We start from the raw sequence: 27,180 nt of genomic DNA, 5'->3' as shown, positions 1-27,180 counted from the left end.
GTTAATCATTGAATAATTGAGTAATTCCTAAAATTATTCATGTAATCGTAGTAATTTCGGTAATCGAGATTAATAAAAGTAATTTCAAAGTAATTTTAATTTTTTGAAAAGAAATCAGAGTAATTTTCGGTAATCTGAATGGCACTGACCGGTAATTAACGCTGGGAGAACCCCTCGAGAAACCCCGCGAAAAATCGCCCATTTCGTCGACTCGGTAAAATCGGTAAAAACGCCATAAATATCAGAAACGTCAAATATGACGGAGGGGAAAAAATCGCAGCTGGGCCGCAGACAAAAGACGCAGTGTGCAATACCACAAAGAAGAGTAAATTTCTTTTCCACACTGCAATCTGTCACTAGCAGTCGTGATCCACAGTGGTCCTTTCCAGTTTTTACATAAAAAGTTAGTATTTTTAACGACAATTCGTTTGTTCTTGTCTTAAATCGTTGCATCTTAGTGATTATGTGTGACTATTGATAAAATCGGCCGAAATTTCTGTTGCTTAAACGTGTAAAATGTTTCTCAATCTTCACCCATTCATCAATGGCTTTCTCCCATGCCCGATGTCTGCTGGTGCTAATCGTACTGATACGATTATATAAATAATTATAGAGATAGTTTTTATTTTTAACTATGTGCAGTGCCGAAACATGAATTCCATTCTAGTGTATACACAAATTTAGATCAAACCGTAGTGTAAAAATAAATAGTGCAACTAGCCGAAAATCGATATCCACAGTGAATCAGCAGACGGTGCTCCAGACTACCCCTAAGTTGCTGACCTTGAATATTCTCTACTTCACAGGAAAACCCCTCCAATTAGTGCGAAACTAGTTCCGTTCTCGTAACACAGCCGTACTTTTCTAGTAAATAAAAAACAGGGAAAACCATATCGGCAAGCAGAGAATGAAGACTTCCCAAATTGCAAGATACGCCATTCGTTTGAACTACGGACAGGTAAGTGGCATAATTGTCTACAACGCAAATCAGTGATAACGAATTTGTGGCGCCAGATCGATTATCCGTTCCGTTTCAGCTCACTAGTGGACACGATCCACATGCTAATTTGTTTATTAATGCTTGTATCACGTGCTCACAATGCTACGTGTAAAAGCGCTTCATTAAAACCCGAATTGCTATCAGCATTTTGATAGTACTGTTTTTAGCAACTGACTGATAACAAAGAATTTTGCATCTTTAATTTCTATAGCCGACAAAATTATTATCAGCTGAAATGTCATAAGCCGTATGTTTACTGGGAATTCGAAAAAAAGACTGAACTTGGAAGATTTTGTATTGTTCGGGTTGAAATAATGCTTCTATAGACTAGTTACTATAACAGTTGTGACCCGATTTTATCAGACTTTTACCTTTCAATAATTTCACATACCGGTAATTCGAAATCTTTCTCATTAATCTTCAAGATAGATGTGGTATACTTTTGTGCAATAAGACCACTGAAACTTTCAAAAAGGAGGCTGACAAAATCATTCAGCTGTTCTAACATTCCCGAACTAGCTGTACACGTCTCAGGTCACCCAAGCCGTTTATTGAAGCTAATCGATTTTCGTAATTTCTATTGCAAACATTGAATTGAGGTACCTATATAGATACTACTCAAAACTCGTAACACCAATGACGCCTGCTTCGGAAGCGGCTTGGCTTCTTAATCATTTTGGTCAGCACCACCATTCTGCGAGTGTGCTATTTTGGGATCATTCCCCCAGTTCATTCGAAGCGACAGTGACATTTTTGTCTATACTTTTCCATTATGCATTCAGGAGAGAAACCATAGAGCTGTTGGGTATTTGACGTAATAGAAGAAGCATAAACAAAGTTGCGATAATCTGGCAATTTGTTGCATATCAACTCTATCTCTATCTGCAAGAGAGCTGAAAAAATGCATTAAGTCCTAAGTAACATTGATCGATTCTTTTCATCGACTTTCTCTTTCGTTAATAGATTGAGTATTGAACCGTTTATTTTCTTGTTTGTCATATGATGGTCGTGAAGATGCAAAGAGAAAGTCGACGATGAGAATCTGTCAATGTTACTTATGACCTAATGCATTGTTCAGCTTGATTTGGTTTATTACATTAGGGACCATCCATAAATGACGTAGCTTATTTTTGACCAATTTTAGATCCCTCCCCTCTCGTAGCGTATTTTGTAATACCTAATATGTACATGGTCGGCACTTATTCTGAAACCCAATCAAAAGCTACATCATTGATGCATATTCCCTCATCTGTTTGATTAATAATTAGTACAAAAAAGTACATAAATCGCACTAACTTAATAAGAAAACACGTGCCGCTCAATAAACCCTTTGACCCTCAAGCAATGAAAGTATGTTGAACTCCGCTTAACTACGCACATTTTATTTATAAACTACGAACCTATACCAATAGTCTTTCGTCACCATCAAGGTTATAATAATTAACGTCTTCATCAGTCAGGTTCAGTAAAGAATCTACTGTTCAAATTTCGACGCAAAACAATTCAATTGCTCTTAAAGCGCAGCCGCCTGATCCGGATTGTTCCGGAAAACTTAGGAAAAAAGCTTGCAGTGCGGTTGCATAGTTGCGCCATGCACCATCACGATGACTAGACTCTAGCGTTCGTTGTGGTATTTTAAAACACCAAAACGAACAACGGCGTCATATGATGCTGCACTACTGCGCCGACTATCAGATAGGAAAGTGACTACTGATAGTCGAGCTTTTTCAAATGATAATGCGAATTCAACTAGGAGGCCAGCTAGACATTTACTACGGCGAACGGTAATGTGCAATGCTACAAAGGCTTATCAGTATGAACACACTTTAGTCATATGGAAGGCAGAACCGATTGAAATGGTTGATACGCAAAACGGGTTCTTCCCACCAAGTCGTAGGCGTCTGGTTTACGTGTATTAATAGAACACTATACATATATGTAGCGATGCATTAACAGGCTTGGTGGAAATATTTCCTCGTGCGCAAATGTCACAAATCAACGGGTGTGTTTACCTACGTTACGGGTTTTTTTTTATTTGTATTACTTTTACGGTTTGTTTTGTTGAATAAGACGAGGAATGCGATGGGATCATTGGTCGAGGAGTAGCAGTTCGGAAAGTTGGTTCTCTTGTTTATTAATCATTCAATTGAACTTTCGATCGTTAAATATTAAGAATATTATAGTGCGATTTCCCAGTGACTAATGGCAGCCTCTACTCACAACTGAGAAATGGAAGATTTTCTAGCTGTTTTGTTAGAAAGATGATGATAGACTAACACCTATTCTAACTACATGATTTGATCATGATTTGATTACTAACTGTTGTAGTTACTTATCGTATGAAACATTAAACACAGTAGGTGTACCTGTTTGTAACAGGGCTGGTAGCGAGTCACTTTTTAGTGACTTGGTCACTTTTTTCAAGCCAGTCACTAAAAAGTCTCTTTTTTTTTAAGGTCAAGTCACTTTTTTAAACGCGAATGTATTTCAAGATTGATCGTTCTTCTGGATAGGCCTATATTTTGTTCTATTTTTGAACAATTCGAAGCTGACGACCTGGTATAGAGTTTTTTTTTACGTTTAATCGTTCTTCTCTATCTACAGGGTGGGGGCGACCCCGGCGTAGTGGTTAACATCTTTACCTCTCGCTCCAAAGTCACGAGTTCAAGTCTCACCCCCGGACAAGTCACGAATGACCCAAGTGACTATAATAAAAAAAAATAAATATCTACAGTCAACTGATTTGGCTAAAAAAAGTTCCCTGAGTTTTTCAGGTTTTTAAGCGTGAGTTTAGACAAATTCAGGATAGTTCCATGAGGTGCTGAAATAAAATCGAGAACCCTTAAGATGTTCCGAGAGATTCAGTACCTTCAGGTTTTCAGAAAATTAATGACAACTTAAGAAATATTTCAGGAATTTCACAGAAATCCAGAGAATTCCAGGGAAGTTTAAAGGTGTTTACGAGAATTCCATTTATTTTAAAGCAGAACTGAGATATTCATTAGTTGCGAGTTTTAGGGAAGCTCCGAGAACATCAGAGAGAGACAGATCAGAGAATTAAAGGGTAGTTCAAAAAATTTCAAGGAAATTGCAGAAACCGGAATTTCCGTTTTGCTCAGAGAAAATTTCTGGAACGCTATAAAAATTATATGAACATCCGGAAAATGTGAGAGTATTTCAAGGATGTTATATCATGGAAAGTTCAAGATCTATAGATTTTTTTTTTAATTTAGCTAAGTTGATTAGAGAACTTCAACGAAGTTCCATTAATTAAAAAAAAGCGAGAACTTTTAGCAAGCACCGATATTTATAAGAAATTCCAGAGGCAATTAAATCAATTCCAGTAAAATTGTGGGTTCTTTCAAAAAATACAAAGACAGGGCAGTCTAGAGAATTTTAAGGAAATAGAGAAATATTTTGGGTAGTTTTAAAAACATCAGGAAACTCTAGATTATTGAAGAAGTTATGAATTAGTTTCTATAATTTAAACTTCAGACAAATCTTGAGAACATCAGTGAAAATCATATTAATTATTTCGCTGCGGAGCGGAAACCTACAGAAGTTCCTGAAATTTCAGAATAACTTCGAAAATTTCACAGAAGTTCAGTGATCTTCAAAAACATTTCGAGAACTTCATAAAAGTCTATGGAACTTAAGGGAAAATCCGAGTACTTCAGGGACTTTTATGGACATTTCGGGAGCATCTCAAATAAGCGTAGTAAAGCTCCAAAAACAAAGGGAATTTCAGGGGAGTTCTGCTCAATTAGTTTCACTAAATAAGCGGCAAATTTCAAGAAGTTCTCAGATTTTCAGAGAACTTTAGAGATGTTAAGAAAATTATTGAGGTTTTCACATGTGTCCAAAAGTTCACGCAAGCTTAAACATTTTTAGAACAGTTCAATTCACGGTAGTACAACAAGCTTCATGAGAACTGCAAACACTTTAGAGGAGTTTCGAGAACTTCGAGAAAGATATTGATCTCGCTAATATAGCTCTAAACAAAAAAAGAACTTCAAGAAAGAACGGATATCCTCAGAGCAGGGAAATTACATAAATTTTAAAAAAGTTTTGAGAAATTCAGTGAATTTTTAACACTTTAGAGAAGTTTTCGTTAGGAAAATTGTGAAAACATTAGGAAGTCCGAAAAAGTTTAAAGAAGTTAAAAAAAAAATATGAGAAGTATTGCGAGCATCAGGCTAGTTTCTCAAACTACAAAAGAACTTCAAGGCAGTTTAATCATATTCAGGAATATTTTGGGAACTTTCAAGTAAGTATGAAGACCTCAGATTAGTCCATTCCATATTCAACGCAAAATTTCTCATCAAAATTCGGATGGAGTTTACTATCTTAAGCTTAGGCTTCACATGAAGTCTAAAATTCCTCAGATTTACCATGAAAGCAGATTGCAGTTGATGTTTTTTTCATAGATTTTTTTCCCCCAGAACTCCCGTGGAATGAGGTCCTTAGAAATTATAATAAAATTCCATGAGCCTTAAAACTGTGCAAGGAATTTGACTCCAGATTCTTGAAAATTTATGAGTGTAGCTTTCCTTCAAAGGCGCGCCCCTTTTGAATTCAGAGCTGGTTGTCTTGCGACAAAAACAAGTATGTCAATTTTTCAGAAGAATTTAGAGGAAAACTCCAAGATAACTCTAACGTGAATTACATGAGAATTCTAAGGAGAATTCAAGCGAAGAAGAGAAGAAGATGAATTTAAATATAATTATGGAAGGATGCTTCAGTGAACTCTTGAAAGAATCATTCGAGAAACCTGCGATGAATTCCATGAATTTTTGGGTGTTCTATTCGGATAATTTTCTGGCTTGCTATAAATAAAGTTTCAATGAACTCTTGGAAAAAATTCACATTTATTCACGTTATTCTGAAAGAAAGATAATCTGCTTCCCATGGCAGCACATGTGATCCACAACTGTAATTCATGCTTGAAAACCAATGCAAATACAACCCCCCCCCCCCCCCCCCACATAATAAAAGCAAGGGGCATCCCGAACCTTCGAACCTGATCATTTTTTAAAGCTACTATGGTGGTAAGCTCCAACTGGTATTATCCTCGGATCAAATCCCGATCAAGACTGTCCGGCAGCTTTGATGTCGACATCAGAGTTAATAAACACGATTCTAAGTAAACACTTTGCAGATCATCCGAAGGAACGGGATTAAAAGTTAATCAGAGTTGGTACTTACCACCACTAAAGCGAAAACAAATTCTAGGTAACTATTAAGGGTCTAGTACTCAAACAAACTGGCCCAAGAAGACCAAAAGTTCCACATTCAACGATTAAAATCACTTCCAAGTTCCATAAAGTTCAAATAAAGTTCCGACCGAACCTTCAAGTTCCATAAAGTTCGAATAAAGTTCCGACAGATCTTTCAAGTTCCAAAAAGTTCGAATAAAGTTCTGACAGAACTTTCAAGTTCCATAAAGTTCAAATAAAGTTCCGACAGAACTTTCAAGCAACCTGAAGCAATCCGCACAAGTCTTTATTAGTAACAAAATTTAATGTACGTAAATATGAAATGATCAGTAACCCGAATAAATCATAATTCTTATAATTATGCAGTGCATCAACATTCTATCCAAACATAAAAAAAATAAAAAGTAATTTCCTGGATTCGAACCCGAGTACGGCATGCGATCTACGATTGCTAACCACTGCGCCACAAGTGTGTTGGAATACCATGCGGACACCAATTTAAAATTCATTAAGGTGTTGTGTTTCGTATTCAAGTCAGTCAGCTGGCACTGAAAACTTCAACAGTAGGCGAGACAACAGCTCACTTTAATATATCTCAGATGACGTAGCGGTTCGTGCTGGGGCTCTCACGCAGAAGGACTGGGTTTAATTCTTAAAACAGCTCCAATTCTACTTCAAATGCTGATAAATCAATACACAATAATACCTGCCTTTAGAAATAACTTTCATAAATGTGCGAACTAAATATAGATTTGGTGTAGAGGACAAAACCCCCTTTTAATTTGTTTTCTAAAAGTTCCGTTCAAGTTCCGCCAGCAGCTGCTTAGAATGCTCTTCAATTATGGTACCGGAACTTTAAAGTTCTTATAACGACTTAAAAATGAGGCTGCTTATAATTCTATAGACCACCTTACACCAAGCTGCTTAAGCCACAAATAGCCTTTTATCAGAACTTTTGGTTACTTAGGTGGTTGTTGCTGGAGCCTGGAAATAAGCTATTGTACTTATGACTGAAAATCCTAGTTACCCTTCACGCTGGCATCATGGTTTTCCAATCTGGCTAATGTTAACTTTGACGTCGGAAGTCGCTAGTCAGACTAGTGTACTTTGGTTTGGTGTCGGCGCCGCAATACTACCGACAAGGCTATCGCAAATACCTCCGCAATGATCCCGTATGCTGTTATTCATAACATAAGGTTGTTAACAGATGGTTGTTGTTACTTAACCTTATAATGACCAGCGAAGTGTTATCGTCGATATATAGAGCAAGGGCATAATGCCACAGAAATATTGACGTTATCACATCGACCGAAGCCATATGTATATGTATTCTTGTGCTTTCTGTATGCCATTTGGTAGGGTAGGATAGAGTGCTTCTTCGCCTACTGGGCTAATTTCAGGAAACACGAACAAGAAAATCTAATGTCTCTACCATGCGTTAGAAGGATAGAGCTGTAATTCAATGACGATATTAAGATAAAGTTTCTGTGATAAGTTTTCCATAAAATAAGAGCAATTTGAAACACTTTTATCAAATCAAATGGTGAAACCATTATAAGTCAACATTAGAAGAAAACATCCGTATTTTTGTACAATTCCGTTTAATAAGCAGGATATGCAAAGGCTGTGCTTACCAGGTACTTACCTACTCAGAAATTTATTAATCGTCAGTAAATTAAACAGCTTGATTTCTTATTACATTTTTTGCTTAGCCCGGTGGATAGCCGTTCGAATTGACGATGTCTATTTCCTCGCAATTTGACCCTTCTAACTTCATGTTTCGGCTTTGTTTGGTTTCGCTGAGACGAAACGTTGTTTGTTTGTTTGTTCTTAATTCATACAAACGTTTCTCAAATGACGTTTTTTCTGCTTGGCTTGAATGAGGCAAAACAAATGTACGTATCGTTTACGTCTTCGCGAGGCGTTGGAGAGTTGAATGAAACAAAACCCATTATCTGTCGCCACTCGGAACACTCGCTGACCGTGAAATTTATTTTCATTTCGCTTTCCTCTCCAAAAATTTTTTTTAGCTACAGGCCAGCTTATACCGTCAAAAAAATAGCTGCATATAGCAATATTTAACTGTATAAGCTGATCTTATTTAAAGACAGCAAACACACATATCATTAATATCATTAACTTTCTTTCGTTGCTGTTTTCTTGCAGGTTAATGAATTTGCCGGTTCAAAAACGACCGACCGTGCCACGGTTCGATCGGCGGCTCTGCTAGCTGCCCTCGGAATCGGTCTGTCCTCGTTCAGCATGAAACAAATGCTGGCCAAGCAACCCAAGAGGAAGTACTAGGTTGGAGGGAAAACTGCATCAAACAACATCAGTCGTTTTGAAGCTAGAATATGACTTCGAACGCCAACGGACAACGGACTGGAATGCAGTGATACTGATGAACTGAATGCGAGATGTTTTACATGGATGAGTGGGAGAAAAAGAGAGAGAACGAGATTCTATTATTTTTGTTTGCTTTGTAAGAGGTACGTTAGCTTGAGGAAGCATTATTCCTTGCACAAACACGGATCAATGATCCTGTTGACGAGCGACGAGGCGGGTAGCAGTTGAAGCGCCATTATCTTCAACCCAACGAGTCCCCATGGAGATTTGTTGTTGGTTGATCACATGCATTCTGCTCCGTCGCCTGTTGTAATACCTATTTGGACTTTAGTTTTAGTTAGCCTTTTCAAATTCTTTTATTTCATAAGATGGATATATCGCTAATGACCGCTTCAAGCGAACGAAATACGAAACGAATGGATGGACGTCACAGAAAGCAAGGGATTTAAGTTTTTCGCGTTTGGGAAATTGTAGCTGGCTTCAAAATTGAAATGTTGATTCTTTTCGCAGCGTGTGATCTCAATTGAGTTGTTTATAGGAAAGCCCAGACAATGACGACTGTTTCGGATATTATTAGGCCCTTTTTCCCGTGTATGTTGCAGTAATGTGTAGGTCAGTGTGTCGTATTTATTTGCTAAACAGAAACCGTGTGAGGGAAAACTAGATGTACAAGATTGTAACATCATTGCTTTGGATTTCTATTGTTTCTCAATTGAGATGCTGCGAAGACAGTAAAAAAACTGATAATATAAATTAATCAGAATGATTAGACGTCAAAATCTATACTGATACCATTGGAGGGAATTTGAATGAGAGAGGGAAGAGAGCTTACGAAACAGATTGACTACACAGACATCTACACAATGCAATGCAAGAAGTGGTAACTTCACAATAGGCAGTTAGGAGGAATAAAAGAAGATTGTCAAAAATTAGATTGATGTTTTGTGCGCGGAAATATCCGAAACCCGATTCCTTCTACCGTGGGTTCAATGTCTGTGTAGAATTGGAACTGTAGGTAATTGAAAGACGTCCGAAGTTCGATATTTGGGAAATGCAAGTCATCATCTTTACCATCGGCATGCAGTGATGATGCTTTGAAAACACTATTCCTGTAACTCTGTTACATATGTTAATTACTGTCAGTACCACAAACATAACATTATAAGAGTTGACTTGCTCACAAGAATGGAAGAATAGCAACAGTAAAAATAACATAAATGCTCAAATAATGAGGTATATAGATTTTTTCCGTTCATGACAATAGCATAGCTATGTAGCAAATGTTATGTAAATTACTTTTGTTGAAAAACGATTTTGGCTAGGTATTGGCTTAATAAACCGAGATATATTCATTTTTGCGAAAATGGAATTTTGAAAAGCTTAATTTTTTAAATAAAAAGGTACTTCATTTGATTCAATCAGTGAACTGTGAATTTTGAGGTATTTTCACTATTCCTTGAAGTTTTTTTTCTGCAAAGCTGCTTGGAATTCCCGTGGATTCGTTAACATTCGACAATGCAAAATTCTTCAACCAAAAATGTCCCATATGCAAGACATCAAAAACAACAAACATCTATTGATATGATCTTCATATTTATCTATGTTCCAGACCAAGGCTGAAAGTCTCTTTAATAAAGAAAAAAAAATCTATGTTCCAGAATCTGTTCAACATACTTCAAGTCTCCGCGTACATCGTACGGGTTAGGCAAAAGATGTGCGTCTGACTTTAAAAACTGTCGCATTAATGGCCCTTCGCTCATTTTCAACTTCTATTCAATTTTAATACTATCCACCTATCCTCTTCTAAAGATCATTCTCTAGCTAATAAAATATTTTTTTAATTAATTTTTAACGAACCAGAATCTTGATTCTTTATTCTCATACCAAGATTTTGTAGAGTTGGTTGGAAATGCTATCTAACATGAACTTTTAGTGTGATAATTTATTAGCTAGAGAATGGTCTTAGAACCCGAGCAAAGTAAGAGATCAAATTGAAATCAGAATTTGCTGTTATGATGTAACTTATGTTGAATACTCCATTTGATCTCATTTTGGTTGACTTAACGGTTAACACAGCAAAAATGAGATCAACATTTTACACTGTTGCATCAAACGGAAAACTAATTCTGCTTTCAATGAAATCAATTTGATTACTGATTTTGCATTCATAATGTTTGACTGAATACGGGCCTGTCGTAAATGGTTAGCATCTATGCTTCTCACGCTGAAAGATTTGAGCTCAAATGTCAGCTCGGGCTAGTCACGAATGACATAAAATGTGTTAAACAAAACAAATAATCGTTAGTTTAACGACAGATGAACTTAAATCAAATTGTAAACAAGAAATTAACTGCAGAACTTCAAGTTTAGTTGCTTTAATTTAAAAAGTCTTGACTGCATAACTGCCGGTAATCGCAAGTCAGTCCAATCTGTATTTTTATCAATTTTGAGTTAGCATCATTATTCAGTTTATCTTTCTATGTTTTTTGAGATGTGCTATTGACAAAAGGAAGAGATGAACTAGCCTATGGCTAAAAATCTCTATAATAAAGGGAAAAAAAAATATTGACAAAAGGTGGTTTGTTCTAGAAAAATGAAAAACAATACCAAGTCAAATTGTCCCACAGCGAAAAGTAACCGCAATTCAGTCCCATTAGAAAAAATATGTTGGAAATGTTAGACAACACATCGCATCATAAGATTTGTGTTAAGACAGATTTTGTCCACTTCCTCCAGGGTATCTGGAACATGTTCGGATGTGGCTAATATAGTGCTTACGAAACTCAGTTTGACCGCCAATGGATTTGGCTTTGCATTCTCATGTGATTGGATGTATCGCTTGATGGATTTTGATTTAAACAGGATTTATCACTTCCTCGGGGATACCCGGAACATGTCCGGGTGTGGCAAACTTGGTGCTGGTCACTCATCATGATTCTTATTGATCTTATTTTTGAATTTTCATGAGAATTGATTTATCGCATGGTGGGTTTGGCACGTTTATCAAAAGCTCTGGTCTGATGAAGACCCATACTCACCGGAATATGTTCCGGCCATTACTCTGGAACCAGCGGAACAAATCCAGAAACATTATATAACGTTCGATGGGACCATAGTATCTATCTACTGTTGAATACTGTGCTAAACTAAAGCAGCATCGTCATGGAATTGTGACTGACTTGCGGTTATTTTTTCTCATTGACGTTAAATGTAATCGCAAGTCAGTCCCACTCAAATTTAGGCCATAAAATAAAAATTTCACGATATTTTTCCAATATTTTTGGGTAAACATAGATGCATTCTATCACATTGTACGTTTATTTTTAAATTTATTTCTCCAAAATAAGTGTCAAATCAGAAAACTTGAAAAATCTTTGATCGCCGTTTTCTCATTTCCAGTTTTTTACAGATGGGACTGACTTGCGACTATTGGCAGATAATGAAAGCACAATATGATATCAGACTTCTGTCGCGACAATTGAAATCAAAATGATTTTTCATTAGGATAGGAACTGCAAACTTTAATATCGATTTGCTTTCATTTTGTTAACCGACTTTACTCGGGAAGAGGGTAGGTAGATAGTTCCGTGAGAGTACGGCAGTATGAAAATTCAATAGAAGTTGAAAATGAGCGAATGGCCATTCATGCGACAGTGCAAGTAAACTCTTTGCCTAACCCGTACGATGTAGGCGGAGATTTGAAGTATGTCTTCAAATCTACAGGCAAAGAGTGTGCACTGTCGCATTAAGGCCCCTTCACTCATTTCCAACTTCTATTCAAATTTCATACTGCTTGATACTGGTCAATTCTATGTTCTGTTAAAATAATCGATTAATTTTTAATTGACTAATTGATTATCTGCTAATCGATTAATTGGCTTCGATTAATGCACGATTATTTATATTTGTATTGGAAGTAGGAGTTGAATTTATTATAGTGTATATAAACTTTAACTATTTTGTTTGTACTACTACATGCGTGAAGTTAACTATTTACATATTTAAAGATACTAACCGTCAAATAATAAGTCTGTTAGTAAGTGGTCATTTTTATACAATAGATGATGAGATGAAGTATAGAGTTGATAATTCCGTTAGAGTACGGCAGTGTGAAAATTGTGTATAGAGAGCAGCAAGCGAGCAAAGACAACATTGAGGAAGGCACGAATCGGGTTGATCATCTCTCTTTACCAAACTCCCCAGTTGAAGAGGGATGTCCCCCACGCCACCACTGGCAAAAAGAGGTGATCGCTGATTTGCTCATGTACCTACGATGTGTGGACAGTTCTAGTCGTTATCTGAAGGGAGGCATCTAGTCGTAGGTTTGAAAATTGCAGCTATTGTTGCCTCTACCACTTTACGTGCTCCTGTCATCGTCATCTATTGTATAAAAATGACCACTTTAAGTCTGTTAATTGACGCTTAGCATCTTTAACCAAGTATGTAGAACTTGCCACCAAGCTAACAGAGCATCGATTAAACTAAGTTCCATCCCAACTTTAAGTTCAGAACGTCTATTCTCTAAAACAGGTCAGACAATAACAATGTTGAAAAACCGTTTGTCTGGTCCTCATCTCAACATGATACTATTTCTGGATATACTATTGGAGAAGTTGTTTGTTTTGAGTAGTGTTTTTTTTTCAGGCAATGAGATTGCAAGTCGAAAGTCAAAATCAATTCGTTATACCGTGCGGGACCGAAATCCGTACAGCACCGAAATCCGTACACCCTGTTGAATTTGTTTATTTATATGCATCATAACAATGTAAATATTATACATGAATAGGGTAACCAACTTGAATTGGACCCCTATATATTTTGGACCCTTTTCATATATTTTCCTGGCTTACTGTCTAGTTTCTTCAAATTCATCTGGGTTGATGTTGTAATTACATTCTTTCAATTACTTGCTATGTCTCAAGATCATTAGTTCACCTCAAATTGCTTACAATTGCTCAATTTATGCAGTTTTAGAAAATGTTATCGAAAAAGTTTCATGTTTCGACGTTTGTCAAGAGGAATCGGCGTTAGTGTACTTGTTTTAAATTTGGTCTAAAATATACAATTCAATGATTTTTTTTTATCAAATCAGTTTATCTGACTTTGGAAGATGTTTTTCACGTGTTTATAAAGATTTCACCTTAAGATTTTACTTAAAAAGTATTAAATAAAAAGTGTCCAAAAAAGATCGTAAAAAAATGTTACCAACTTATTTTGGACACTTATCAAATGAGAATCATCAAAAGAGCGACAAAAAAAAATTCCGGTTGGTCGATCGTGCTATTATCTCAGATTTCTGATTGAATTGGTAAGTAAATCAATCAAAATTATATGAATTCATTGTTTTTAAATATATTTCTTGTTTATCAGGCGATTCAAAATGGGAAAAACGGCAAAACACGTAGAGTGGTCCACTCTGAGTTTTCCTAGTTTTCCTAGTTCCTAGTTTTCCACAAAAGTTTTCCTATCTCCCAAACGCATTTAACTAAGGGGCTGTTCATAAACTACGTAGACGCTTTAGGGGGGTGGGAGCGCTTGGCAGATGTCTACGGTCCATACAATTTTTTAAATTTTGTGTTTGAGACTGTCTTCTACGGAAGGGGGGGGTTGAAATCTCTCAAAAACCGTCTACGTAGTTTATGAACAGCCCATACAAAAAATAATATGGACTGCAAGCATAGAGTCAGGTCTCCGTATTAAGATTTACTTCTGAATGTTTTTTTTTATGGTATGATCAGTTGTTTCCTTATGTTATATTATATTTCCTCCGTTACTCGCGACAACTTTTGTAACACGAGTACTCACGCGTTGTACTTTGTACAACAGTGTGAGTTTTCCATTTCCATTTTGCAGCCGAGCTACCAATCGATCTGAAATCAACGAGTATTCCTCAAAAAACTTACTTTTAACTAAACAAGCTAAATATTTATTACAGTTAACCCCCAAAATATGCGGATAATAGAGAAAATGTAAATGGAAACCGCGTAAATGGTGTCCATACTACGAGGGTTCTGACTTAATTGGTTACAACATGGAATATCTCGAGATCCTGACCAGATAGAAAGTTACTGTCTTTGCCAAAGTAGTTCTAGAGATCATAACCTTTTTGCTGGTGGACAGTAGTTCAAAATTTACTCACTACATAGCGCTAGTATACATGTGAAGTTCTCGCATGTGATATATCTCGAAATCCTGACCAGATAGAAAGTTACTGTCTTCAAAAAAGTTGTTCAGGAGTTCAAAGCCTATAGTTCAGAATTTTTTCTCTTTATGGTGCTAGTATATACGTGGAATTCTCATATAAAATATCTCGATCATATAAAAAGTTACTGTCTTCGGCAAAGTTGTTCAGGAAGTCAAGGCCTTTTTTCTGGTGGACTTAAGTTCAGAGTTTTCTCACTTTGCAACGCTAGTATACATGAGGAATTCTCGCATATAAAATATCTCTAGATCCTGACCAGACAGAAAGTTACTGTCTTCGGCAAAGTTGTTCAGGATGTTAGGATCTTTTCGTTGGTGTACAGTAATTCAGAATTTTTCCTTTACGTGGCACTAGTATGCGGGTCATTCAGAGATATTTTATATGCAAGGATTTCACGTGTCTTTCAACGTCACCTAGTGAGAAAATTATGTACTTTCCACCAACGATAGTGTTTGACCTCCTGGACAACTTTGCCGATTACAGTACATTTTTAGCAGGTCTTGAGATATATCATATGCGAGAATTGCACGTATATACTAGTACCATGAAGTGAAATATTCTGAACTACCGTCCACTAGCCAAAAGGCCTTGATCCCCTGAACAACTTTGCCCAAGACAGTAACAATCTATCTTGTCATGCTCTCTAGATATTTTATATGAGAGAATTTAACGTGTATACTAGAACTACATAGTGAGAAAATTCTGAACCATTCTACACCAAGCAATAGGCTTTGACCTCCTGAACAACTTTTTCAAAGACAGTAACTTTCTATTTGGTCAGGATTTCGAGATATATCATATGCGAGAAGTGTATATGTATACAAACGCCACATGGTGAGAAAATTCTGAACTACTGTCTACCAGTCGAAAAGTCTTGACCCCCTGAACAAGTTTGCCCAATACAGTAACTTTCTAGCTGGTCAAGAACTCGAGCTATTGTATATGCGAGAATTACGCGTATATACTAGCACCTCGTAGTGTGAAATTTCTGAACTACTCCACCAACGAAAAGAGCTTGACTTCCTGAACAACTTTGCTGAAGGCATTTACACAGATAGAAATCTGGTCAGGATCTAGAGATATTTTATACACGAGAATTTCACATGTACACTAGCACCACGAAGTGAGATAATTCTGAACTATTGTACACTAAGAAATAGGCTTTGACCTCCTGAAAAACTTTGCCGAAGACAGTAACTTTCTATCTGGTCAGGATCTCGAGATATTCCATGTTGTAACCAATTAAGTCAATCCCACGTAGTATGGACACCGTTTACGCGGTTTCCATTTACATTTTCTCTATTATCCGCATTTTGGGGGTTAATTGTAATCAAAGTTTAGCTTTTTTAGTTCAAAACAAGTTTTTTTAGGAATACAAGTTGGTTTCAGACCGATTGGCAGCAACAAAATGGCAATGGAGAACTCATATGTGTTGTACAAAGTACAACAGCGCGAGTAACGGGGGGTTAACTTTTATGCATACCGTAAAACAGGGTGTAATTGATCAGCGGGGCAAAATTGATCGCTGAAATTTCTCGTGATATTTTTTCATGTGTAACATGTTTTTCGTTACTAAGCGTACGAATGTATCTTTGTATACATTGTAAAAATATTATGCATAAGTACAATATTGGGTATACTCAGCGATCAAATTCACCCCGCTGATCAATTTCACCCCGTTTTACGGCATCTTCTTTGAAAATTTTCCCACCTAGACGGACCTAACAAATGCGAGGTAGGAAGAAGTGACCGTCGTTATTAATTTTAGGCTCATAGGTTGAAAGAACTTCAGCATGTCCAAAATATATTATGGACACTGTCCAAAATCAAGTGGAAGGGTCCAAAATATGTGAATATCATGATGTGAAAAGAATTATTTTTCGAGTATATATCAATAAATAAAACATCTAGTGACATTTTACATCCAAGATAAGTAGCTTTCGAACACAACCGCATGTAAATTGCATAATAATAATAAACAAATAATATTATTTTGACATAAACGTGATCTCACTTCCTCTAGGGGTCCAAAATCAGTTGGTTACCCTACATATTCATGTTCATTCATGCATTAGCTTGATGTTTACGTCAACAATTAAGCAGAATGTCATGCAATTAAAATAAGAAAAATAAAAACCTCATCACGTGTCTGGCATTTCTGTCAATCGGTTGCGTTCTTAACGATTTTCTAAGAAAATCTCTCGGATTTACTTCCAGTTGTTAAGCGTATTTAAGTGATTTTTGCAAGTAGTTTTCTGTAGGTCGATCGGAAGGGTAGGTGTTTATCGTTTTATATCTCAATTCTAAGCAATGGTTCATTCATATGGTATTTATTTATCAAAATGAGTACTGTACGGATTTCGATCCATATATAACAGCTGATTCTAAATCCGTACACTTGTGCATTAACAATGACGATTCTACTTTATCCAATGTTTTTGCAGATCATGGAAGCTAAATACACGCCGGAGGATTTTGAGAAGACTGTGGCAATGATGCGTGCGGGAAAATCTTACCGGGAAGCATCCAGGGATTTTGCCGTTCCATTCACCACCATAAGAGATGCCGTATTGAATCGCTACTCTCTTATTTTATTCGTATTGTAAATTTTATATTATTAATATCTTTGAATGAAGAGCGTCAAGAACCAGCCGAAAAGTAAAACAACGCAGCTCCCCTACAGGATATCACCAACACGCATATACAAATAAGGGAACATGCAAAAATGACGTAGCATTTGAGGGGGGAGGTGGGTGTTTCAGAATTTGTGACCGGCCATGTATTGGATATAGCCAAATACGCTACGAGGGGGGGGGGGAGGAGTCTAAAATTGATCAAAAATATGCTACGTCATTGTTGGAAGCTCCCTTACAGAGAGCAGACAGAAATGGGCAAGAGAGCATTCCCAGCAGTAGCTACTAGCGAGGAATGACCGGAAATACACATGAAAGTAGAGCGGGCGAAAATTGATAAAGAGAACGCAAAGAAACAAAGGATTGAGGAACGATAAAAGAAAAAGATTGAGCGAGAGAGGAAGAGGAGGAAGAAAATAAAGAAGAGAAAAGAATGTTGGAAGCTAGAAAGCATTATAACTTGAAAAAGCAATGGCAATAATGGAGAACAAGCAGAAGAAAGCTGCGGAAAAGAAGCAATGAAAGAACTGCATTTTTATGATTATTACTCTCTTGACGTTTTAAATTAAATTAAGTTATAGTCGTTAACTTCCCGAAAAAAAAATTACAGTGAAATTTTCAGTGGAAACAATGCTCTAACATTAATATTTATTGTCGACAATAAAAATGATTGTTATAATGTTGTACTCTTCCGAAAACGGCAAAACTGCTACCTAGCTGTACAATGAATGTACATAATAAAATGTTGTTACAATGATTTTTATCGTATTTTTCATTTATTTTATTGTTAACATGATTCGATCATGAACAATAATGAACAACTCTATTACAATAAAAATTGTTGTTACATTAAATATTGGTGTATTTTCATTTTCACGAACAATAAAAATAAATCTGATTGTCAGCAACACTGCCAATGTAATAGTCCATTTTATGAAATGACAGGAGCTGGTTTGCCTGCCAGAATTTGATGATATTGATATTGCTTCTCACAGCCGTTAGGTAACCGCCTCCTGCAGTTCATTCATGAGTTGAACCAGAAACGTCTCATAAAATGCTCTATTAAGATAGGCGCTGCTCGTATGGCTCTGGCTTTGACAGTTCGTTTGGCTCAAAACCAGGCAGTCCACGTCCGCTCATATCTTATCCTAGACCCTCTCTAAAGCTTAATGGAGACCTTTTCCGTGCAGTCAATAATCATCAATAATAATAAAAAATTCCACCACTTGAAGATGTCAAGAAGGAACTCTCATGTGGAAGCATATTTCATGGGCGATTCTCTCCAGTCGAATGCATTAACTTATCAACGACGCTCAACCACCAAGGAGACGTGACCTAGGGATATCGAGCGCAGGGAAGTTGGCCTGCATTTCTCACAAGTTCCGGATCGAATCTCGATCCATAACCAGTAAAAAAAGGACCACCCGTAACAGACATACCACCCCCTTCCCTTCCCGGGGCAATGTTTTATTATTTCGATTTATTTTTAAAGTCGATAAAGTAGATCTGTCAAACCAACACATACACTCTAAAGTACACTGTTATTTTTTTAATCAATAAATTCGCCAACCAACAGTAAAATAACAATAATATATAATGTTATTGAAAAAAAATTATATGGGAAAATCACGAAAATTTCATTGTTAAGATACTTAACAACCCCCCTTTTTTATTGTAAATTTTCCATTTACCATGAAATTTATTGTTTTGTACAACATAAATCAAGGTAAATTTATTGTAGACGTAACAATATAAATCATTGTTAAGACAATAATTTTCGTCTTATTGTTACATTGTTTTTTAATGTATTTTTGTTGTTATTTTTTTTCGGGTTACCAATTTTAATTTCCATGCACAAAACGAAAAACTAATCCTTGATGTCAGTTCATTGTCTTTTTTTGTTGGTTTCTAAGATGGTTGTATTTTTTTTACTTATTCGCCATTATAGGGCTGCCATCTTAGGAACCGGTTAATTTATCGCTTGATGCCAGTGGGTTGGTGGAGCGTTTCCATTATCGGTGTATTAAAGATGTTTCGGCAGTCTTCTCTTCAGTTTGCTATTAAATATTGATTCAACAACATTGTCCAAGCTACACCGCCCAGTTTAGTCCCGGTTAATAATGTTTTGTAGCGTTGAGCTGGAGTACCCCCAAGTTCCAAAATATGGCGCATCTTGCACGTTATCACATGTCAAATTTCAAAGACCTCGAAGTTGTGATCGGAGGAAAACTCTAGTAAGAATATTTAACCCAAAGCATTGGTATAGAATAAAATTTGGAGGAAATGAATCCTTAAACATGATATTAGTTAGCATAAAAATCCAGAACAGTCACCTTCTTAAATAAAAAGAAATCAGTTGCCTCTCCTTTGAATCGATTGGAGCATCAATTAATCTAACGCTGATATCACTAGTTAAAAAAGTAAAAGTAAAAAAAAATGTACTTGAACCTTTGACGAATGATTCTAATGTAAAATCATGCACTGAATCCAACAATGTAGTCGAAAAAAATGTCAATAGGAAAGTTTTCGAGACACAGCTAAAAATGAAAATTCACTTTAAACAAGTTTGATTATTATAATACAAATATCTCCGGTTGTAATGAGATTATATCAATTATTTGAACGCTAAATTAGAGGTAAGAAATTTTTTCGTTCGATCAATTGAACATCAATTGTCAGTGAGATCGATGGTATTGTTGTTAGTTAATAGTTTGTTTTTTAAGTTTTCCTAAGAAAAATTGAATTTCTGCTAAGTTTTTAAGCAATATCGATAAAATGTTTATAGTGGTTATATCATTACTCTCACGGAAAAATAGTGTTGTAACGATCGAAATAAAATTTTATCACGTTTAATTTGGCGTTAAAATAATTAATATTACTTCATTGCAGCCAGAGGTATTTGTGTTTTAGTTTTTTTTTAAAGTAAGATTTCATTTTTTAGCTAGGGGATGGAGGGGCATAGTGAGCATCCCGCACTTTGGCTCTGGATCTCCAACTGCATGAAACAAATCAACTGGTATTATGATCAATATCATTATGATATTGATCCTACAGCCAACAAATTTGTTCTGAACGGCCGGAAGTCCAAGCTGGAGCACGCGATGCTCACTATGCCCCACCTGTTCACTATGCCTCTCTTACCCCTATATCTCCACAACTATCATACTGAGATTTTTTTGGATTCAGCGCACGATTTTACATGGGAAATGACCATCAGCGTACAAAGTTCAAATATGCTGTAAACTAGTGTATTTGAACGAGTGTTGGCGCGTTTACCGTGGCCAACTCCGGTGGGTTGGAAGTGGACTGTATTTCGTTCGGATTGAAAGATTCAACACACTAATCAAATTATCACCTTAACACTACTTTTATTCTAACTTCACTATTTCTCTACAGATTGCTTTCTTACTTCACTGGATGTAACTTGGATGGTGGTCGGAATAATACTCAAAAAAACGCTGGCTGGCTGTGTCGCTTTTATAGCAGTCGTCCTATCGTATTTTGCTACTTTTGGTCCTATATACTTGCCTGCCGTGCGCTACGGCGAGCAGCAGGCAGCAGCATGTTGAAGAGAAGTATATAGTGCTTCTCCCTTCTCGTTCGGTGTCCTTAAAATTCTACCTGGAGTGCGTTGTTGCCACGATGGGTGGTTTGAATGACGATCGTTTGCGTTGTGTTTTGGAAGCTACTATAGCTTGTTTCGCACGGAACATACTCCGCCCGGTTGACTCGTAGATTCAACATCACTCAGGGTTGGTGGCTCGTTGTCCTCAATCGGCAAAACTGCGATCCGGTTGATCGGTCGTCGGTAGGTAACTCCGTTAGACGACACATCGATGGCTCGGACCAATCCATCTGGCCCTGGGAATACCTGCATGATGCGGCCTAGCTTCCAGTTAAGCGGTGGTTGATTTTTGTCCTCCAGTAGAACTACCATTCCTGGGCGAAGGTTGGATGTCGTCTTGGTATTCTTTGACCTCGGTTGAAGGCTGCACAAATAATCTCTGGACCAAGACTTCCAAAAATCCTCACGCATCTTCTGTAGATGTTGCCATCTTTTCAGACGATTAATTTGGATGTCTTCAAGGGATGGTTCCGGAACGGCTGTAAGTGGTCTACCAATCAAGTAATGAGCTGGCGTAATTACCTCTATGTCGGCTGGGTCGGAAGAAATCGAAAACAGTGGCCTAGAGTTGAGAACTGCTTCGATTTCGGTGAGTATGGTTGTTAGCTCTTCAAATGACAATTTGGAATAGCCAACCACTCTGACCAAATGTCTCTTTGTCGATTTTACAGCGGCCTCCCACAAGCCACCGAACTCGGGTGCGTTCGGCGGTATGAAATGCCACTCGATCTCTTTTGGCTGACAGAAGGACTGGATACGTCCTGTGAACTGCTGATCCTGGAACTGTTGATATAGCTGGTGCAACTCGTGTTGTGCTCCTCGGAAGTTGGTGACATTGTCAGAATGCAACTGTTGCACCATTCCTCTTCGGCTGATGAACCGTTGTAGCGCAGCTAAGAAGGCGTCGGATGTGAGATCAGACACGACCTCGAGATGCACTGCTTTTGTTACCATGCAAACAAATACTGCCACGTAAGCCTTGATGAGCCTGGATCGGTAATTTCCCATCTTGATCCAAAATGGGCCGGCGTAGTCGACACCAGTCACTGCAAACGGAGGTGCTGGATTTATCCTCGGTTGAGGAAGATTGCCCATCAGCTGCGTTGACATATTTGGATTTGTGCGGAAACATCTTACACAATTGCGGGTCACTTGCCGGATGGTTGAACGGGCGCTCAGCAACCAATACCTCTGGCGCATAGCAGCAATCAGGCCATTTTGCCCAAGGTGCAAATGCTCGATGTGCATTGTGCGGATTGGCTGCTTCGTAAGTGGATGTCTGTTCGGAAGGATAATCGGATTCTTCGTCTCGGCTCGTAGATTCGAATGTTGCAGGCGACCACCAACTCGAAGCAATCCATCGACGAACACTGGATTCAAGCCTCCTAGCTTGCGGCACGGTTTGTTGGTTTGGACACGACGTATTTCGTCAGCTAGCTCTGACTGTTGAACCATCCTCATAATGGTGAAATTCGATCGACGGAGTTCGGAAATAGTAACGTACCGGTTGAAGATACGTTGTGACCTGTTCTTGGTGCGGATGTTGGCGATGAATCGAAGTACCAATGCCATGATGCGTTCGATCTTCCTGAAGTCACTGAAGCGGGAAAACAGTGGAAACTGTTCCACCACAGCCGAAGTGACAATTTCGGTGCTTGTCATTTCGGGAAGCTGTTGGTCGGGGATATCGACTAACTCCTCTTCGTCGTACTCGAGTTTCGTGAGGAAACTTGGTCCGGTCCACCAAAGATTGTTTCTGCGCAAATCGTTTGGTAGCTGACTTCTGGACACGATGTCTGCTGGATTATCACCAGATCGGATGTAGCACCAGCGATATCCTGCAGTGGAGGTATTGATTTCATGAATTCGGTTTCGGACAAAAATCTTGAGGCGATCGGCTGATCGTTTCATCCACGCCAGAACGATTTGACTGTCCGACCAGAGGACCACGTCACGGAATTCCATTTGCATGGCTGGGATAATCCTCTGAATGAGTCGAGTTAGTAGCAATGCGGCACACAATTCCTTTCGAGGCGTTGAAAGGTCATGTAGCGGAGCAACCTTGGACTTGCTACTCAGCAACTTCATCTTGGCGGAACCGTTGGAGAACAGGCTTCGAACATAAACACATGCACCATACGCCAATGATGATGCGTCGGCAAAACCGTGGATTTCGTAGGACACGGCGTCGTGGAACGTAACTCTTCTTGGTATGGCGATTTTGTCGAGTGCTGGCAAGGTATTTGCAAATTCAACCCATCGCTCCTGTATCGAGTCGTTGACGGGCTCATCCCAGCCAATCTTGTGCTTCCACAGCTGTTGCACTAGTAGCTTGGCGACGACAATCACTGGTGACACAAGTCCTAACGGGTCAAAGAGCTTGGCCACCTCGGAGTAGATGATACGCTTCGTTGATCGTTGATTCAAATCACATTGTGGCGGCCTTGCGATGAGGAAATGATCGGCTTTTAGATCCCAAAGCAAGCCTAGCACTTTGATGACTCCATTCGGTCCGTATTCTCCCAATGGAACGGGCTGTTCCAGTCGATCGTTTGGAATGTGGTCCAAAAACTCTTTTGAGTTGGAACACCACTTGTGCAGCGAAAACCCTCCTCTCTTCAGTAAGCCTTCCAGCTGCCTTGCTGCTTCTAGGGCCTCCGGAAGTGAATTTGCACCGGAAAGTGCATCGTCGACGTAAAAATCCTCCTTGGCGATTTGCGCACCGATCGGAAAATCGGTTGATTCATCATCGGCGAGCTGCTGCAAGCACCTGGTAGCTTGGAACGGAGCCGATGCTGTTCCATATGTAACCGTCGTGAGCTCCAAGACTCGGAGTGGCTCTGACGGCTGCTCACACCAAAAAACACGGAGATAGTGTGTGTCCCTTGGATGCATCTTGATTTGTCGATACATCTTCGGCACGTCGGCTGTGAATGCAACTGGGTACTTGCAGAACCTGAGTATGACGTCATAGAGTTCTTTCTGTACCACTGCACCGACTTGTAGAACCTCATTGAGTGAACGGTTGTTCACTGTTGGTTTGGCGCTGGCATCAAATACCACCCTGCACTTGGTGGTCGAACTTGATGGGCGAAGTACCGCATGGTGCGGCAGGTAGTAGTTTTGCTGGTGCGGTGGATCGTCTTCTTCTCGTACTTCGTGGCAGTGTCCCAGCTCTTCATACTCACGCATGAACTGAACATACTCCTCTTTCAAATCGGGGTTCCGCTGCAGCCTCCTCTGCAGCATCTGGAATCGCTTCAAAGCAACCGCTCGGCAGTCACTAAGCTCGTGCACGTTATCCTTGAACGGTAGCCTCACTTGGTATCGTCCATTTTCATCACGCTGGTGGGTGGCGACGAAATGGGCTTCACACTCCTGTTCTTCCTTCGTCAGAGGACTCGAATCTGGCACCTCTTCGAGCCTCCAAAATCGTTGAATGGATTCCTCGATGTCATCCAACGATACGATGAGCGAATGTTGTGGTTGATTGGCGTGGATCGTGTTAGTGAATACACCGCCTAAAACCCATCCAAGGCAGGTTTCACGGAGATCGGGAAGGCTGTCGTCGAGTTTGATATGTCCTGGTCGCATCAACTTGAAGAATAACTCTGCACCAAGAAGCATATCGATCTTGTCCGGTTTGTAGAATTCCGGATCGGCTAGTTGGACGCCGAAGGGAATGTTCCAAGATGACACGTCGATTCTTGTTGGCGGGATGACACCTGTCACATTGGGCGTAACCAAACACTCCACGTGTGCTTGGAAGTCGGTGAGTCGAGATCGGATGTTGACCATCACCTTGTCGTGGGCTACAGTCCTGACGTCGTTGATGCCACAGATTGGAACGTTGACACGATGCTTCTGAATTCTTAAAAGATTTGCAAAATTGTTTGTTACGAAATTTACCTGAGAGCCGCTATCTAGCAGTACTCGGCATGAATGCAGTTGATTGTTTTCGTCCAGCACGTTGACAACCGCTGTCAGCAGGAACACAGTTTTCGTGGAATCGGCGTAGTTACACGAGCAGGATGTGCTCGGCATATCTCTTCCGGATGGCGGTTTTGCTACCGTGCTGTTCGGTTGAACTGTGCGGGACTCTTCTTTCGGAACGGACACGTTGGCTTTCGGCTCTCGGTTTACCTCGTCGTTGTGGAGTTGTGTATGATGCCGTTTCTGACACTTTTGGCAGCACCTCGGTGATGAACACTCCTTGGAGCTGTGCCCCTTGCGCAGACAGTTGAAACACACACCAGTTGTGCGTACCTTCTCCATCCGTTTGTCAAAGGACATGTTACCAAGCGCATTGCATTGGTAGTTGCGATGTGCACCTTGGCAGAAATCACAAACCTCCTTGCTGATTGGTGTGGTTGCGGCGGCATGGACCTTCGGGTTGCTTGCTTTCGGTTGGAATGCTTGTACCTTCGGGGTCGATTTGGAAGCGGGCTGCGCATTAACCTTCTGGAAAGCTGTTTCGCAGTTCTCCAACATTTCACATCTCGATTGCAGGAACGTAATGGTTTGCGCATACTTGGGTAGCACGCCCTTCTTCTGTGTGCCTTCCCATGCCATCCTGGTCGTGTTGTCCATGGCGGTCGTCAGCATATGAACCAGAAACAAATCGGAAATACCGAGGAATTCCTGTTCAAGATACTTCAGGCTCTCGACGTGGCGGGTGCACTCATCGAGCAGACGTCGCACCTCCTTGTGGGATCCGGATGACATTCCTTGCAAGTTGAACAGACCACGAACGTGCGTCTCGACTATGATCCTTTTGTTTTCATAGCGATCGGTGAGAATGGTCCACGCTTGCTGGTAATTACCTTCGCTGATTACTTTGGCATCCAGAGCACCTGTTGCTGCACCAACCAGAGCCTTGTCCAGATGATACAGCTTGATCGCGTTCGAGTCTCCTGAGTTGGCCATCAAGTCTTGGAATATGGCCTTGAACTTCGGCCAGTTGGCATAATCACCATCGAAGGTTGGAATTGGAGCCTTCAACGGTTGCTGTTGGACGATGATTTGTTGTTGCGGGGCTTGAGAACGAACACTGGCATTTTCGTGTGCCATGATTAGCTCATCGATGGTCGTGCGGACGAAGTTGTATCGGTCTTCAAATGCGACATAAACTTCCTCCTGCTGTTGAAAACTTTCTTGGGGAATGATAGCAACCAGTTTGCTATGCACTGCGCTGTATTCGTTGTAGGCCACATCGATATTCTTCATGTACGTCCTGAGTTGTGAGAGGCTCACCAAGTTTCGAACGGCAACAAGCGCCATTTGCACACGCACTACTTTCATGGTGACCTGGTCTCGCTGGCGGGAAAGCGACGTTATTTCCTTCACGGTTTCGGAATCAGCACTGATTTCCCATTCTGCAAATCCTTCGAATATTGCTGACTCGTCGTGCTGCTTCTCCTTGCCTGTGCCCTCAACTGCTTCCTTAGCAGCAGGCTTACCTTTCGGGGTTCGATCCACTGGCATAATGAACTCGTTGTCACGTCGTACGTTACACACAGCACGAGCACGTATGGTTTCGGAATAGCGGTTCTGTAGAAAAATCCTTCGGCGGGCGGGTTGAAACTTGCGAATCGGATTCGCAAGCGGCGGTGATCAATAATTGATTCCTCTCCTGGCGGTACACGTTGTGGTTGGCACACCACGGAAGCGTGTCGGAATACACTCGGTCGAGTGGCGATGGTGTTGAATCCTTTCCTACGGGCGGCGCTGGATCCGGTTCGAAGGACCACTATGTTGGCGCGTTTACCGTGGCCAACTCCGGTGGGTTGGAAGTGGACTGTATTTCGTTCGGATTGAAAGATTCAACACACTAATCAAATTATCACCTTAACACTACTTTTATTCTAACTTCACTATTTCTCTACAGATTGCTTTCTTACTTCACTGGATGTAACTTGGATGGTGGTCGGAATAATACTCAAAAAAACGCTGGCTGGCTGTGTCGCTTTTATAGCAGTCGTCCTATCGTATTTTGCTACTTTTGGTCCTATATACTTGCCTGCCGTGCGCTACGGCGAGCAGCAGGCAGCAGCATGTTGAAGAGAAGTATATAGTGCTTCTCCCTTCTCGTTCGGTGTCCTTAAAATTCTACCTGGAGTGCGTTGTTGCCACGATGGGTGGTTTGAATGACGATCGTT

The 27,180-nt window shown here is 39.5% G+C and overlaps 2 protein-coding genes across 2 annotated transcripts; one reads left to right on the top strand and one right to left on the bottom strand.

Annotated features, from left to right (window-relative positions):
* The first annotated feature begins 324 nt into the window (after positions 1-324).
* On the top strand, positions 325-8,520 carry LOC135703751 (uncharacterized). Its single transcript, XM_065225072.1, has 3 exons — positions 325-403; positions 807-958; positions 8,383-8,520. The coding sequence occupies exons 2-3, from the start codon at positions 908-910 to the stop codon at positions 8,518-8,520; spliced, it is 189 nt and encodes a 62-aa protein (XP_065081144.1). The 5' UTR covers positions 325-403; positions 807-907.
* A 12,565-nt stretch (positions 8,521-21,085) lies between these two features.
* Positions 21,086-26,506, bottom strand: LOC135703691 (uncharacterized). The gene has a single exon (XM_065224969.1). The coding sequence runs from the start codon at positions 26,504-26,506 to the stop codon at positions 21,086-21,088; it is 5,421 nt and encodes a 1,806-aa protein (XP_065081041.1).
* Between the last annotated feature and the right edge of the window lie 674 nt (positions 26,507-27,180).

The sequence above is a fragment of the Ochlerotatus camptorhynchus genome, unplaced genomic scaffold (genome assembly GCF_037179485.1).
Source record: "Ochlerotatus camptorhynchus isolate MF236.1 unplaced genomic scaffold, CSIRO-AGI_Acam_v1.1 ptg000220l, whole genome shotgun sequence".
Classification (NCBI taxonomy): Eukaryota; Metazoa; Arthropoda; class Insecta; order Diptera; family Culicidae; genus Ochlerotatus; species Ochlerotatus camptorhynchus.
The sequence above is the reverse complement of the archived record's forward strand: the minus strand, read 5'-3'. Positions and strand labels throughout refer to the sequence as shown.

Excerpts from the sequence above, each read along its gene's own strand:
- LOC135703691 (XM_065224969.1), bottom strand. The coding sequence starts at position 26,506 with ATGCCAGTGGATCGAACCCCGAAAGGTAAGCCTGCTGCTAAGGAAGCA.
- LOC135703751 (XM_065225072.1), top strand. The coding sequence starts at position 908 with ATGAAGACTTCCCAAATTGCAAGATACGCCATTCGTTTGAACTACGGA. Across the intron at positions 959-8,382 it reads TTCGTTTGAACTACGGACAG|GTTAATGAATTTGCCGGTTC; the intron begins GTAAGTGGCATA and ends GTTTTCTTGCAG.